The sequence below is a fragment of the Pinus tabuliformis genome, chromosome 8, assembly GCF_031772625.1.
Source record: "Pinus tabuliformis cultivar Carrire ecotype Pingquan chromosome 8, CPIR1, whole genome shotgun sequence".
Classification (NCBI taxonomy): Eukaryota; Viridiplantae; Streptophyta; class Pinopsida; order Pinales; family Pinaceae; genus Pinus; species Pinus tabuliformis.
In genome coordinates, this window is record NC_142294.1 from 1,492,201,819 (window position 1) to 1,492,218,295 (window position 16,477).

General features: G+C 41.6%; 1 protein-coding gene across 1 annotated transcript in view; it reads left to right on the forward strand.

The window, feature by feature from the left end:
* Positions 1–16,477, forward strand: part of LOC149241474 (calcium-transporting ATPase 8, plasma membrane-type-like) — a 209,618-nt gene that overhangs the window by 105,294 nt on the left and 87,847 nt on the right. The window contains exons 19-22 of the mRNA XM_089370556.1: positions 8,458–8,523; positions 8,649–8,747; positions 8,888–8,998; positions 9,119–9,286. Of these exons, the coding sequence (XP_089226682.1) occupies positions 8,458–8,523; positions 8,649–8,747; positions 8,888–8,998; positions 9,119–9,286 (444 nt within the window). The remainder of the gene's footprint in view (positions 1–8,457; positions 8,524–8,648; positions 8,748–8,887; positions 8,999–9,118; positions 9,287–16,477) is intronic.

Sequence of the window (16,477 nt, forward strand, 5' to 3'; positions counted from 1 at the left end):
ATTGAGCCCATAACTCATCAAATGGTGTAGTATCCTTTTTTATAGTAGATACTAGTTGCAAAATTGATTCCATCAGGTGGGAAAGCATTCAATACACAAATGGTCATTTCAGAGTCTGAAACATTTTCCCTAAGCCCTTGCAATTGATCTCTTATTTGTGAGATCTTCATGCGATAAGTGGCCACTAGCCATGCCTTCATCCTTTGATTTCCTTATTCTATATAGTTGATTCCTCAAGGAAATCTTTTGACCTAATGTACTTATAGATTACAACTTTACCAACTTATCATACATAGCTTTGGATGTCTTCAAATCAGTAATAAAGGGAACAAGATGATCTTTTATAGATTCAACAATGATTCTTTGTGCCCTTACTTCTCCCTTGTATTTTGCTAACTCTTGAGTCTTCTTCTTGCCAAGTTCAGTTAATTCACCAAGGACATATTCCATGGCATCATTTTCTGTGAGTGCCAAGTCAATCCTTTTCTTCCATGCTAGGAAGTTTGCTGATCCAACGAGCTTGTTGCTTTCCTTGCAGAGTGTAGCCATATGATTTGTAGATTGAGACATAGAAGACAATATAATATTTACTTGTCAACTAAGAGTCCTCCCTTTTGATGATGTCTCCAACAATCTTGATGTTTTCAAGGCCTCTAAGGAGGCTTCAAAGTTGCCCTAGAATGATGACATCTAGGATGCCTTCAACAATTGTGTCTTTGAACACCTTCAAAGAGTGAATGATGATCCCAAGGTTCCTTGATGCTTACTCTTCTTCAAGATGATGCACTAGAGAATCTTCAATAAGAACTTGTCCTTCCTTCCTTCAATGAGAGCGTGATGATGAGGTCTTCTTTGATGTAGATCTCTTCCTTCTAGGTTAATAAATCTTCTTCTTTCCTTGTCTCCTTCTGCAAATGATTCCCCTTAGCAATTAGTCCCTTCTTATGTCCACAAGATGATCTTCCAACTGCCTTCTCTTTGTTCACCTTGTTAATTTTAGGTATGTTCTATGCTAGAGCAATTTATTTAATTTCTTTTCCATATTAGCAATCACATCAGCATAAAGTAAACTGCAGATAGAACATAAATATAAATCGCAGAAGACAAGCCAAGACAAGAGGACACAAGATTTGGTGCAAGCCAGGGACAAACCCACAATGTGTGGGGAAACTCTTGATCAATTCTTCTTTTATGTTCAAAGTTCAGCAGAGAAAGAGAGAGAGAATACATTTACAATAGAAGTCAACACTTTGACTCTTGATATCTGCAGAGATCAGTTGAAGACATATTGCTTCAACTGATTCTCTAAGGTGACTCCACCTATCATAGAGCTGCCTCTCGATCATTTTCCACACCCTGCCGTGTAGCACCTTGCTGTACCATCATAGTGTGTTGAACCTTGATGACTGAGCTGCTCCTGAACTCATCATCATGCTGCCCTGCTAATGTGCCCATCATGTTGCGGTTATAACTTCTCGTTGCTTCATCATGCTACAACACTCTCCTTATGCTTCATTATACAACTATATGTGTATTAGCCTTAGCTGCTTGCTATGGCTTGCAACCTAGCAAAGCAGCTAGGCTATAGTGTAGTCTCAAACTACACAATATCTACAGTGAGGATATACATATACCTTGACTGCTGTGAGATAGATCCATCGGGATTGTTCTCACCAGAATTGTGACAATGCCGAGAATGTTGTTATCTGAAGTTTATAATGCTTCATCCATCTGAGATAGGTACATCATTTAAATGCCGAGACTTACAGGTCCTTTTGAGACTTTGATCTTAACTGAGATTGTTGTGACAGAAGTACCTTGCTGTTTCAGATCTCTGAGAAAGATATCTTACTACGCCTGCACCTTATCACGGATATCTTGTGTCCATCCGAAACCTGTATACGCCTTCCAGCAGTGCGGATCTCTGCCCTCATACTCATCCGAAGTTCCTTCTGCGTTTTCCAGCCAAGATCTGGCTTGACTGTACCATAAACCCACGAGGTGCAGTCAAGATCTTCACCGAAAATGCCTGCGGCTTCCTCATGACTTGACTGTAGTTTCGTTACCCTTATTTTGGCTCCATTATCATGATTGCGACTCTCAGCATTCCTCATAGTGGCTACAACAACTTTTAAGGTGTTTCCATATCTGCGTATAACGTATTACAGTCTTCATGAACAACATATAAAGGCCTCTTTATTAACTGTGTTTTGTTGCGGCTTATTGCGGCTCATCTTCCACCTTAGACTGCGACTGTTCCTTTTGTGACTGCGGCTATCCCTTGACAGCTTATGATGCTGCGTTCCCTTGATGGCTATACCTCAGGACTGCGGCTCCTCTTGCAGCTCCATGTATTTACAATGGCTACACACAATGTTTATCATGCGTGTGATGCGTGTATATGCCTCCACGAGCAGCGATTATATGACTGTGTTGATGCGTGTATCCACGAGCAGCGTTTATTGTTCCGGCGTATATATATATATATATATATATATATATATATATATCTATATATATATATATATATATATATATATATATATATATATATATATATATGCCATGACAGCGTGTATGTACAACGTGTCTGATTCTGTGTATAAGTTTCATTAGTGACCAGCGTATCTATTGCCTGTTTGTTCATGATCCAACGTAAGTGTTTCTGCCTGCGTTTTTATGCCCAACGTATATTCCAACATTGTGCGTATATATATTCATGAAGTTGCTGTTGTTGCGTATCCACATACATTCATGTAATTGCTGCCTATTCCAGTTTATATGTTTCCATGAATGGCGTAGGGTTTCACTTCCTGAACAACGTATAGAGATTCATCAAACTGATTGTAATTTAGGGCATCATCTGAGTGTGAGCTAGGGCATCATCTAGGCCAGCGTATTCTATGTTCTCTCCTTCTCCAAAAACCCAAGACGTGGAGAGGAGATCACCTCAAGAATATGTGTGTGAAATGACTTCAAGTCCTTGCCAATTTATACTAAAACGTAAGTGATGAATAGGCGTGACTATTGGGCTTCTGAGCCTACTCAAGTTGCTGGTCGGCTTGATAATAATTTCATAATCAAAATAAATTCATATCTCCATAAATACTTATCAGAATCGGATGATCTTTAGATCAATCCTACACCTCTCGACGAGAGGGATCCAATAAAAATATCAGCTGTCATAAATAAGGTGACCCACATGGAGTTTGGCCCTAGTTTCCAATTTAACACTCCCTCTCAACTAGGGAGAACACCGTCCGTTGATCCATATGTCTGACTGTACTATTTCTGCCATCAGTGCCCTGCACTGCTTTGCCCAGCTCTGCTGGCTCTGCTATGCTCTATTCAGCTCTGCTGGCTCTGCTATGCTCTATTCAGCTCTGCTGGCTCTGCTCTACTCATCTTAACTCTGCTGAACTATGAAGAAGAAGAATTGATCGAGAATGTTTCATACCATTCTCCACTGACCCGAAGTTAGTCTCAGAGTGCGTACCACTGGTCCTAGACCAGTCAACTGACCCAAAGTCAGCGTCATAGTATGGTACAACTCCTACCACTGGTCCCAGACCAGTATCATTGATCCCAGATCAATGGAGGTCATCCTAGCGTAGGGAGTACGGTAGATACAACGATGTGTCCATCGGTACTACTATGGTTCCTAACTTCATTTCCCTGCTCATTGATCAGATGAGAGGTACTTCCCATGAGTCCCAGACTGCATGGGTAGGATGCCTCGACAGGAGAACTAATCAATCCTATCCTCACAGGAGAACACATCATTCCTGCTACAATCGCCATGGAGAACACATCAATCTAGGCCTCACAGGAGAACACATCAATCCTGCTACAATCGCCATGGAGAACACATCAATCCAGGCCTCACAGGAGAACACATCAATCTTGCTACACAGGAGAGCAAATCATCCTATTCCACGAGAGAGCGAATCATCTTGTCCCACAAGAGAGCGAATCATCTTGTTCTAGTGCGCACCACCAGGGGAGGGTGAGTCACCCTGTGGTCGTATGTTGCTCCAGTAAGAACCGCAAGCCCTGAGAGCTCCCAGAGCTCAATGTATGCAACATGCATGACCCTTGTACAAGGGTTTCTTGACGACTTCAAGTCGTTTGGGAAAATCACAGATTAGATCTTTCCTCGGGGCTTTGACAAGGTGTATTGACCTGTACATCATCTTAATGCGATGGAACCTCCTTGCTCATTAACTTACCATATCCCAGATGATGTCTATCTGCTGGAGCAATTGACGAATACGGGATTCCTCAATAATCGAATCCCACCTCTGGTTGTTACAGAGAATCACAGTGGTATGTGATCAAACAGCTCACTGAAGAGCTTCCCCAACTAGGCAGCTTCATACGAGATCATACTCGTAGATATGTATCCGGTCTCGGCGGTGCTTATGGCAACCGACTTCTGCTTCCTGCTCATCCATTATATCGAAGCAGAATCCAAAGAGAAACAACACTAAGAAGTGCTCCAGTGATCCTCCACACTACCTGCCTAATCAGCATTTGAATAATCATGCAGTTTCATATTTTCGGCAGTGTATCTCAATCCATGAGAGATTGTGTCCTGAAGACATCTCAGAAGATTCTTGGCACCAATCTAGTGAGGCTCAACCAAATATGAGTTGACAATGCTAACTGCAAAACATATGTTTAGACGGAGGTTCACCAAGAACATCAACGCGAATGAGTTTTTGAAACTTACAGGCATTTCCCAAATCTGGTCCGATATAACTTCTGAAAGTTAAGATCCTCGAGGTAGTCACAGGCTAGCAGTTTATCTTTCCACATTCGGAATCCAACTCCCTCTGTCTTCTACAAATGAGAGGGTCTGCACTTATCAGACATAGGTGTCGGTATGAGAGGTCTGTCATTCACAACCTTCGAATGGTTTGGATCGATTTCACTCCTAGTGAATCTTAGCTTCATCAGACAGCTGTTGATCTTCTCATATTATGCTCAGGGTGTCTTGCTTCAAGCCATAAAGGGCTTTCTATCACCTGCATGCATGATATTCCCGATCATGAATCAAACTCCTCGAGTTGTTCCAAACCTGTGGACCTGTGGCATGAGGGGGATGGTCCCCTTATAAGATTTTCCTTTGGTACATCTCAGACATGTACCTTCATGCTCCTTTTGAATTCAGGCTTCCTTGTCACCATCTGACTCACAGACCTTCGGTGCTATGTGTCAATGGACTTCCTGTAACTTAATACAACCCTGAACTCAAAAGCATCTTTGAAAATTCTATTTTCAAACACGTACCTTTCCATCGACGAATGCCACCTTAAAACCTTCGACTTCCATTCCTAGGGTTCCTTGCTTCCTTTGAGAGTCGGCCATGTCCTTGATGACCTGCATCTCTGCCATTCAGACACTCCTTCGCATAAGGGCCGAACTCATAACCAAGATATCTACCTTTCCTTCCACCCTTAGATCCGAACTTCCCAATGAAGTGATCTTTAGGTATGCCATCAGAAGTTTTGCTGCGCCATTCTGATAATATGCTCTGCTTCGACTTCACCCTAAATGAATTTTGAAGAACCCATTGATCCTTCGGTGATTGCTCTTTCACTCTTGCTTGGGCATTGTCTTCACCTCAGCTCTGATACCATGTTAATTTTAGGTATGTTCTATGCTAGAGCAATTTATTTAATTTCTTTTCCATATTAGCAATCACATCAGCATAAAGTAAACTGCAGATAGAACATAAATATAAATTGCAGAAGACAAGCCAAGACAAGAGGACACAAGATTTGGCGCAAGCCAGGGACAAACCCCACAATGTGTGGGGAAACCCTTGATCAATTCTTCTTTTATGTTCTTCAAAGTTCAACAGAGAAAGAGAGAGAGAGAATACATTTACAATAGAAGTCAACACTTTGACTCTTGATATCTGCAGAGATCAGTTGAAGACATATTGCTTCAACTGATTCTCTAAGGTGACTCCTTCACCTATCATAGAGCTGCCTCTCGATCATTTTCCACACCCTGTTGTGTAGCACCTTGCTGTACCATCATAGTGTGTTGAACCTTGATGACTGAGCTGCTCTTGAACTCATCATCATGCTGCCCTGCTAATGTGCATTGTGCGTATATATATGCATGAAGTTGCTGTTGTTGCGTATCCACATACATTGATGTAATTGCTGCCTATTCCAGTTTATATGATTCCATGAATGGCGTAGGGTTTCACTTCCTGAACAACATATAGAGATTCATCAAACTGATTGTAATTTAGGGCATCATCTGAGTGTGAGCTAGGGCATCATCTAGGCTAGCGTATTCTATGTTCTCTCCTTCTCCAAAAACCCAAGACGTGGAGAGGAGATCACCTCAAGAATATGTGTGTGAAATGACTTCAAGTCCTTGCCAATTTATACTAAAGCGTGAGTGATGAATAGGCGTGACTATTGGGCTTCTGAGCCTACTCAAGTTGCTGGTCGGCTTGATAATAATTTCATAATCAAAATAAATTCATATCTCCATAAATACTTATCGGAATCGGATGATCTTTAGATCAATCCTACACCTCTCGACGAGAGGGATCCAATAAAAATATCAGTTTTCATAAATAAGGTGACCCACATGGAGTTTGGCCCTAGTTGCCAATTTAACAAGCTCTGATACCATGTTGGAGAATGCAAGTGGGAAACTATTAATTCAATTTTTCCTTAACTTTAATAATTGCTTGTGAAATTTATTTATCTTGTGTTTCTTTATTAGACCTTTTCATCAAATAATTATCAAGTGCAAAAATAGTGAAGACAATGGGCACAAAAATTAGGCTCCAAGCTGGCCAAAACCCCTCCAAGGGGAAAACCCAGAAAACCTCTTCTCTTCTTATAGAATCTGCTTCAAATTAGAACACCAAGACCCAAAACCCTAGACCAAGTCTTCCTCCAAGCACCAAGTCAATCCTCCAAGAAGCCCTTCTAGTTAGGTCAAAAGTCAACCATGTCAACAAGAATCAATCTTGCTTCAACCAACTTCCAACTTTATCTTTGACCTGCAAATTTTGTCCTGCAGTTGCTGAAGAAACCCTAGCTTCTTTGCACATGTGAAAGAAAATAGCCAAAAGAAAACAAACTTTCTTTCTTCTTCTTGGTTTCTCCTTGCTTCCTAGACCTTCGCTCTTGCTTTTTCCTTGTCCCCAACTTCAGATTGAACTTCTTCTTGAGAGAGATCGAATTGGTGCTAAATGAGATCAATGCTGCTTCTATTTATACACATTTGAGGGGTTCGAATACCCTCCTTTAGGACAACTTCTTGCTGGCAGGGCCGACTTGTGCTAGGAGGCTTGTAGAACTTTCTAGACTCAAAATCAATATCTTTTACATGTTACAACTTGCCCAATAGGGTCTTATACAATTGTTAATGACTTTCTTGACTCAAGAAAAATATTTTTTTGATATGACAAACCCTAGAAGGATGAAGAACATGTTTTACCTAGATGACCATCAAAATGGAGCATGAAACCCATGCTTAAAATAATATTTTTCTTTCTTCTTTTTCTTGTAACATAAAATATACATAATGATTTGAGTATAATGACCATTATGAAGACCGAAACTAGTTACGTTTTCCAACACCATGAAGATAGAAAATAAGGGATAGAGCTTTGAGGAGTCTAGGACCTTGGTAATTAATAGTAATATTAAATTCCTTTTACTTAAATTTTTAAGATTACCATTAAATGTTTCAGGATGTTTGAGAGTGGTTCCAAGCTCATCATACTTCATACAGAGAGTAGAATTTCATATTCCATTCAAAATTCAGCAGACGGCATTTCAAGATTTCAGGACTGGCAGTATTATAGCATTTCCACTGTAATGCACAAAGATAATTTGCATGGGATGAATTATTATTGTTGGGATTTTATCATTATTATTTTTATATTTTATAATTTTAGAGGCGGGGACCTCTATGCTAGAGACTCTGATGTCACCCTGTCCCTGAATTTTCCTAAAATTTGGGGTGCTCCAACACGTCCCCTTTGTGCGTCTTCCCGCTCGTGTGCTCCCCCATCCCAGAAACTTCGTGGAACATAGATATTTTCCCTTTGACAAGTCTCTTTCCAGACCCTTGGAAATATATTCCCCAAAACTATATTTGCAACATTTCTATATACACTAGAAATTCTGTCTAAAAGCTGTTAGTGGATGTGTAAAAACAGATAAAAGAAGATGTGCATGCTGCTTGATTTAAACATAGTATTTTTGGTCAAAATAACATGGTTGCATTTTTTGGCATGATATTTTTGAATTTTTTTTGTGATTACATTTTTTCATTCTTTGTGGTTAATAATTACAAATTTATAATATAATGCATGGTAGTATATGCTGAGGAATATCATATGTGGAATCCTCCATTGATGTCTTAGCAAGCTTCATTTATGATATTTCTGACTAAGATTTTAATCTGTCATAGGATGGTGGAGAGATGGAAGTGACAGGATCCCCAACAGAGAAGGCTATTCTTTCATGGGCATTAAAGGTGTGATGTGCATTTATGTCTTCGCTATGTCAAAAGCATTGATGATTACTCAATTACTATTTTTTTGCTCTGTTCAATTACATATCAGCCTACAATTCAATTGTGCCATTGTGATGTTCTCTTAGCTTGGAATGAATTTTGATCACGAAAGATCCAAATCCTCCATCTTACATGTTTTTACATTCAACTCGGAAAAGAAACGTGGAGGTGTTGCACTGAAAAAGGTAACAGGTGTATTCATGCATCTACAGACTTTGTTCTCTGTGCAATATAATATCATCTTTCTTTATTCAAGTAGTTATTATCTCTAACTATTTATTATTGGAATTTTAAATGTTTATTAAATTTTAGTGCATAATTGCAGTCTGAAACTGAAGTATATATTCATTGGAAAGGAGCTGCAGAGATAATACTAGATCGCTGCAATACATGGATTGACAGTGCTGGCCTTATTCGAGAAATAAGTCCTGATGAGGTTTTGTTTCTCTTAAGTGTGAATTTCTGCAGTGAAAAATACCATACCAATATGATTATTTAATTTTGATTAATTTCCTACTCAACGTGAGTTTATGGAAGTTTGCGTCCTTTATTGCAGGCAGATATGTTTAGGAAAAACATTGTGGGGATGGCTGCAGCTGCATTGCGATGCATTGCTTTTGCTTACATGAAATATGATCTTGATAGTGTGCCTGATGAAGAGCAACGCCAATCATGGGAAATTCCTGAAGAGGATCTTACCCTTTTGGCAATAGTTGGTATAAAGGTATTTTTTTTTTTTGAGGTCATGGCCATTGATTCATAAAATTGGTTGGAGGCTATTTACTTTATACCAAATTTTTGTATGTAATTGATACTAATAGCATTATTGTTCCCATTAAAATGATGAACAGTGAAAATGCATGACTATAGACTTGGACTTACAATACATGTTATGTTATGATTTTGACTTACAATACATGACTTTTGCAATAGGATACTTTGGAAACTGGATGTGTAGGAAAATTCTTTAATAGTGAACATTTCTGCTACATGTGCATGAAGCTTTGCTACTTATTAATAGTAAATACTAACTGTATAACCCAATGTGTAATGCCCCCAATTACTTGAGCACGGAGATACCCTTCCTACTAGCTTAATTGTCTCCTTTAGGCTAGCAAAAAGGGAAGTTGCTAAGGAGACAAAGGAATATTGCCCATCTTTACTGTATGATATTATTATTAAACAAAAAGGAGGGAAAAAATATTATTGAATAAAAAGGGGAAAAAGTCACTTCGAGAAAATAAGTGACTTGATCAATAAAAAATAATAAAAAAGGGGATTTCTAGAAGATTGGAGAAGGTTCGGCCTGACAAATCTTTAAAAAGGGAAAGGATGTCGTTTATCAAGCATTCTGATTTTTTATTATCTTTGGAGAATTGTCTAGGGCTCAAGTGGATCTAGTTTGAGGGTTTCAAGTGAAATCCTTCAGCGAATTTTGATGGACTTAGAGCGCCACCCTAGTTGGCTCTTTAGCTGATTTCGGTGGACCTAGAGTGCCACACTAGTTGTCTCTGAGGGGAGATCACATCAGGTCTTCCATTTGTACTTAGTGATTTGCAGGTTTGGGGTTTGTTGCTGAAGATCGAGTTCATCATTTGGAGGCCGAGTTTGTATTACAGGAGATTGTTGAGGCCAAATTCCTTGTCCAGAAGGAGGCCAAATTCATTATTGTAGGAGGGTCAAATACATCTTTGAGCAGGCTGAATTCATCTTGTGAAGGATGAATCCTTTAGAGATTGAATTCCTTTGCAGAGGCTCAATGCTTCTCGTGGAGGCCAAATTATTCTTTTGAGGGGGCCAATTTCTGGTGGCTGAGTCATTCATCTTGGAGACCAATTACTAAAGGCTGAGTTTATCATCTACAGGCCGAGTACATCCACTATATGCCAAGGTGTCGTCTAGAGGGCCAAATTAATTGGAGGCCAAGTTCATCTTCTACAGGGGCCGAGTTCACTTGGAGGATGTGTTAGACTTTTGGAGGGCCGCATTCATCAGAGATTGAGATCATTTCCTGAAGGGGACGAGTTTACTTGGAGGCAGAGCTTATCTTTAGTGGATCGAATTACTCAGGAGGGCCGAATCTTCTTCATATTTGGAGGCCGAAGTGTTGTGCTGGGCCAAATTTCTTGGAGGCCGAATGGTCAAGATAGAATTCATCTTTGTTGGGCCGTGTTATTCTCTATGGTCAGATTGTGTTCTTTATGGACCAGATTAATCTTATTGGGCTGAGATCATCCTCATCTTGCAGACAGAGCTGATATATTAAATTGCCAAAGTTGTATCCAGGTTGTAATATTCTTAATTGGAACTTAACAGCTAATACCAAACAATGGACTAGGAACAATAAATAAATTGGAACTCATACACAAAAATTAAAACACCAAAATGTCCAACAACACAATCTGAGCCATTTTATTAATTTTATGATAAAAGAGTACATAAAATGAGCTAAAGTTTTGGAACCTGGGCTTGCTATGAAAGCTATGCAAACCCCATGTAGTACAACTCTGATTTGGAGGAAATACTAGCCCAAACTGGTATTGCGCACTACCTAGAAAATTAATGTTATTGCTGCTGGAATGGGACTAGAGATTCTGACTTGAAGAATGCTTGAATCACCCTGAAATTGTAGCCATAGACTCCTCCAAAACCCCATAAATACCCAAAAGGGTTTGGCCCAACTCCAAGCCAAAATTGAGCCCACCAAGTGATGCAAATTCCCCAGCTAACTAGCAATTCGCCCTGCTATAAGAATGAGGATTTCAGGCCTGAATATTTCCCGAAAAAATCTATAAAATTAGTCGGAGACTGCTCTCAATAAACCCACAAAACTCCAGAAAGGGTTTGGGTTGAATCCAACGTGCTTCGGTGACCCCAAGAAATGTGTATGTTCTAACTTGCTGGAAAAACGCCTCGTAGAAAGAATTCTGCTGTAGAAGGCCAATCAATTACTGGAAAAATCTCCTCCAACCCCTGCAAATCACTCCTCCAAGCCTCTTTATTTCTCCTTAGCCCAAACTCCCCAAATCTCCCTGTCAAAATGTTTGCACAGTCGTTGTCTAGAAACCCCTGAAATAGATAAATTCGGCTTTCCAAAATGCAACAATCTTAGCCTTGCAAATCACCAAGGAAAAACTCGCCCTCCCTATGGATAAATCTCTGCAAATTCTCTAGCCAAAACTCCACTATTTGCTAGCTTCTCTCAGCCCCTTCGAATTTCCTTTTGTGCCCTAAGAGAAGCATGCTCCAGCTAGAAATAGTCTGCAATGTAGCTCCTAGAGAAGCCCTGAGATGGACTCCTTCTTACTCCCCTAGGGTGACACTCGAAGTTCACTGAAGGTAGAGGTGGAATTCCCGCTCGGAAATTCCTTGTGCTGAACAACATGGTTGTCTTGGCTAAGCAGCTCAAGAGAACTAATGTTGAAATTGTAAAATGACCAAAGATAATCCACAAAATGAGTCCATCCTCCTTTTATAATTTCTCCTCATGCCTCTAGACTCCTTTTTTTGAAATTATTTTATTGGTGGGGCCATTTTCCACTAAGTCACTTTTGCCACCATTTAATAAAATAATAATTTGTCGCTATTCTCCGATAAAATAATACTAGCCACCTTTCTCCAATAATATTTTCCCCTTTTTAATTAATATTACTAAAATTGGGAAAAATTCCTTAGTGACTCCCATGCTCACAAAATTGGGGATATTATAGTCCTCCCCGCCAAAAATTGCTTGTCCTCAAGCAATGCTCGAACAAGCGCTCTCTCTCTACTGACCAAACTATCACTGCAAACAATACTGGGGTCCCAAATGTGCCACTGAGTCACCCTGAATCCTTGCACCATCCTGTCATAAATGAATCCTTCATACTAGGGTCCCATGTTGATCTCAAAAAGATGCCATAAAGGCGATGTTGCACCACTCTGATTACAACTGACTACCCATCATGCGCATACCGTATCCTCCTCTCTTGGAACCCAGTGGTGAAATACTGACAAATGCCAAATACATCCCGTCCAGGCATCTCCATGATGCCAAGCCTACCCATCCAAAGTTAACCCTGAACTTGTGCAGCAACAGGGAAAGCCTACCTCGCCATACGATGAAGGCCTCTGCAAACCCCCATATGTCAACCCAAGAGTGAACTAAATCACTCTCTGCCATGATTTCGCTCATCATGAGACAGAGTGATATATCAACCAACTGAGTCCTCGAATCCCATAGCCCGACCTGTTGCGACATAGCTCTGACAATTGTTGGAATCGATCTGTGCCTCGTCTCTTGTCCGTGCATGCAATCAATATATATGCTCCATATATCATGAACTAATCTGATGCATGCTAAACTGCCCTATGCCTGCCACTGCATAGTACTGATAACGCTGGAAACCTCATGTTCCAAAGAGCTACCCCCTGGATGCAGCGAATAGATGGGTTTCCGATACTTGCAATTGACTCAATGTATGTGGATCCATCCTGCTCCTGCCAACCATCACCACTAAGTTTGCCATCCACCCTCTTGATAATGTGCCAATATAATGTCTGGAGCCTGGACACCCATTGGAAAACTACCTCAATCATACATGGTATCCTCTGCTCATGCAGGATCCCGACATGCCCCGTGGAAAGAGTGGCACATGTCTCCCCCGTGACCAACTGCCCAGGTGTAGGCTTAATGATGAACGATATGCCACCCCTGCAGAAGATCACCTCATCTCCCAACTTGTGGCTATCAACTCGTGCACCGACCCTGCTCCTCCATTGTAGAATGTCTATCGTGCCCCTGAGACATTGAATCTCATAGTGTCGTCTTAGGAAAATCCCCCAAGTCTTGCTATCCACACTATGCGTCTAGATCAAACACAATAAGGCTCCCCTCAACTGCACCAGGTGCCAATGAGTGGAAGATGCGTGGGTTTTGATGGGTATGATCAAGAATTCGTGTGGACACTCTCGGCCCGTCCCATGACCGATACGGTCTCCCAACCTGGGTATGTCCACCCCAATGAGATGCCTGACATCCTCGTCAAGGAATCTCCCTGCTAGTAACACTCCCTCTGCCCACAGTGCAACCCCGCACTCTACTGCATATAATCATGTATCCTCGTGTCTCCTGGCATGCAACTGTACCCAATCACACATCTCTATGCACTGCCGGATCCTGCTACATGCTGTTGCATCATCCTAGATCAACTGGTATCCCTCTTGTATTGATGTGTTTGTCACTCTATGAGCGAATGCACTAAGATTTGAACCGCTCCTCCTACACCATGATGCAACCCTGCACACCACTGCACACCACTGCATACCCCTATACACCCCTGAATCTCCAAGACCAAGAAATCGTTTGGAGAAATTCCACTCGGAGTGCATGTTATTCAAATAATTAATTATTTTTAATGGTGCCTATGTTAAAACTTAGGAAACTAAAATAATTAAAGTGAATTAATGTAAATATGGGTGAGAAGCTTCTAAGAGACGAGGATCAAGTCTAATTTAATCTTAGCCGTTGATTAGAGATTAGATCACGACCGTTGATTTCTCAACAGGAAAAGTATAAAGGAAGGCTTGGGGTTAGTTGGAGAACACTCACAGGGAGAGCAACACTTGAGCTAGATCGAAATTCTGGGGCGTGGCTTGCTGAGAATTTCAGAGTAAGATTCTAGGGCAAAGAGGCGCAGTTCGGCAGTGGGACTTTCGTCCAAGGCCGAGAATACATAATAGAGAGGCAGCGCAACACCAGGGAGAGACAACACAGCTCCAGGTGGGTGACGCAGAGGTTGGAGGGTTGACACAGTCACATAGAGGCAGCGCTGAGGTTTTTGTGAGGTAGATCAGGCATCGATTCAGTAGATTGATTTCTGAGCTGGGAAGGCTCACCGGGAGGGTGACACAGCTCCTAGAGGAGGTGACGCAGTTCCAACGCAGAGCTGGGAGTAACCATCGCTGCACAGCACTGGGGACAATGCAGTCACCTGTGGGGTTTGTTCATCTAGTTGTTGGATTCGCCAAAATATCTGTCTCCGGATAGAGGTACTTCTGCCGGGTTTATTCTCTGTTGGGTGAGCCAGATTTGGCACCCTAGTTGTATTCATAAATATGCATAATAATAAAACCCTCATATCGCTGGACCGGTTTTCCCACACTGGGTTTTTCCAGGGATGTTTAGTCCAAAAATAAGTGTGTCCTTTGTGTGGTTGTCTCATTATTTTTTCAGTACTTGGTTAGTATATTGGTGTAGGCTGCAGTGTATTTGCATTAATATTTCTTGAATAATTCTGAAAATAACTTGCTAAAATGAAGAACACAAGTAGGTGATGCAAATTAGTTCACTGCAGTAGGATTTATGATTTGTTAGATTAAGAAATTTTCACATGGTATCAGAGGGATTGCAGATCAAGGAGGACTGAAGCCATCAACGAAAGGATAGAGGAAATTCCATGCGTGAAGACAACTGTCCCGAGAGACAACGCAATTTCAGGCCAAGAGAGCAGAGGAGGGGTGATGCAGTCACCAAGGGAGGCTCACGCAGAGCCTGCGTTAGCCCGATTGGGTGACGCTGTTGCTGCAGAGGGCAGCGCAGTGGTTATTGGGCTAGTGTAGAGACAATTGAGTCTCGTTTTTTCTGGTTGCCGTGGCTAGAGGTGCAGCGCAAATTTCATTTGGAGTTGCTGGTGGGGTGTTGATTCTGTTGGTGTAGAACAATACCTAATGGGGCAGAAGCAAAGTAGAGGGAATTAGTGCCTTAGAAGATTTCTTGCCAAGAAATCTAGGTCCAATGCTGAGCAACATGAAAGAAAGATCAGAGGGGTGGTTCGACAGTGGTTGGCAGAAGGATTTTCGTGAAGGAAATCGAAATTCAGAGGGAGCTTGTTCCTTGGAGGATTTCTAGCACCATAGAAATCCAGATCCGAGTTTTGTTGGGGCAACAACGAAAGAGGGAGAAGAGAACCAGTTCGACATTTATTTGAGCAGAGATGGCCGTTAACGGACTGAGGGATCAAGACAGGTTGGATGGAGCATCCAACTTCGTCATTTGGAAGGCCAAGATCCTAGTAGTTTTGTATAAAAATTGCATCAAGGATTATGCCTTGAGGATGGTTGCTGTTCCGGTTAATGCTGATCCTCTCAAGAAGTACGAGGAGGTTCAGGCAAAAGCAAAGTGCATGATCGTGGATGGGGTCAAGGATCATGTGATCCCACATATTGCTGAGAAAGACACAGCAAGGGAAATGTGGGAGGCCTTGACCACATTGTACAAGGGAACTTCCGTTCAGCGGAAGATGTTGCTCGAGAGTCAGATGAGACAATTTCAGATGCAGAAGGAAGAAGAAATTGATCCCTTCCTTTTTAGGTTGCAAAGGATCCGTGATCAGCGATATTCCGTTGGGGTTACACCAGATGCTGAATTTATGGTTAGGATTGCCCTGAATGCAGTCACTAAAGACTAGGAAGCCTTTGTCCAAAGCATCTTGGGCAGGGCTTCTCTTCCTAGTTGGGAGGAGATGTGGGCAGCTCTTTGACAGGAAGAGATCAGACGATGGACCAAGGCGGGAAGCAGCAGCAAAGGGGTCAAAATCAAGGAGGAAGAGGAGGATGCGGCTCTCGCATCAGCGGGACAACAAGGGCAACAAAAACGAAAGAAGAAGGACATATCCAAAGTCAGATGCTTCAGATGTGGAGAAATGGGTCATTTCGCCATACAGTGCCCTCGGAAGAAGGGCAAAGAAGAGAAGTCTGACTCAAAGGCTGCTCCAGCGCAAGCTGACAAAGAGGACGATGATGATTGCGCCATGAGTGCTCATGCACCTCTAGAGAAGAGGTGGGGCGATATTGAGCTGTAGTTGGGAGGACTACATAAGGGGGAAAGATCCTTGAGGTGCCCAAACTCTTGGATCACATACGGCTACGGGAGCCC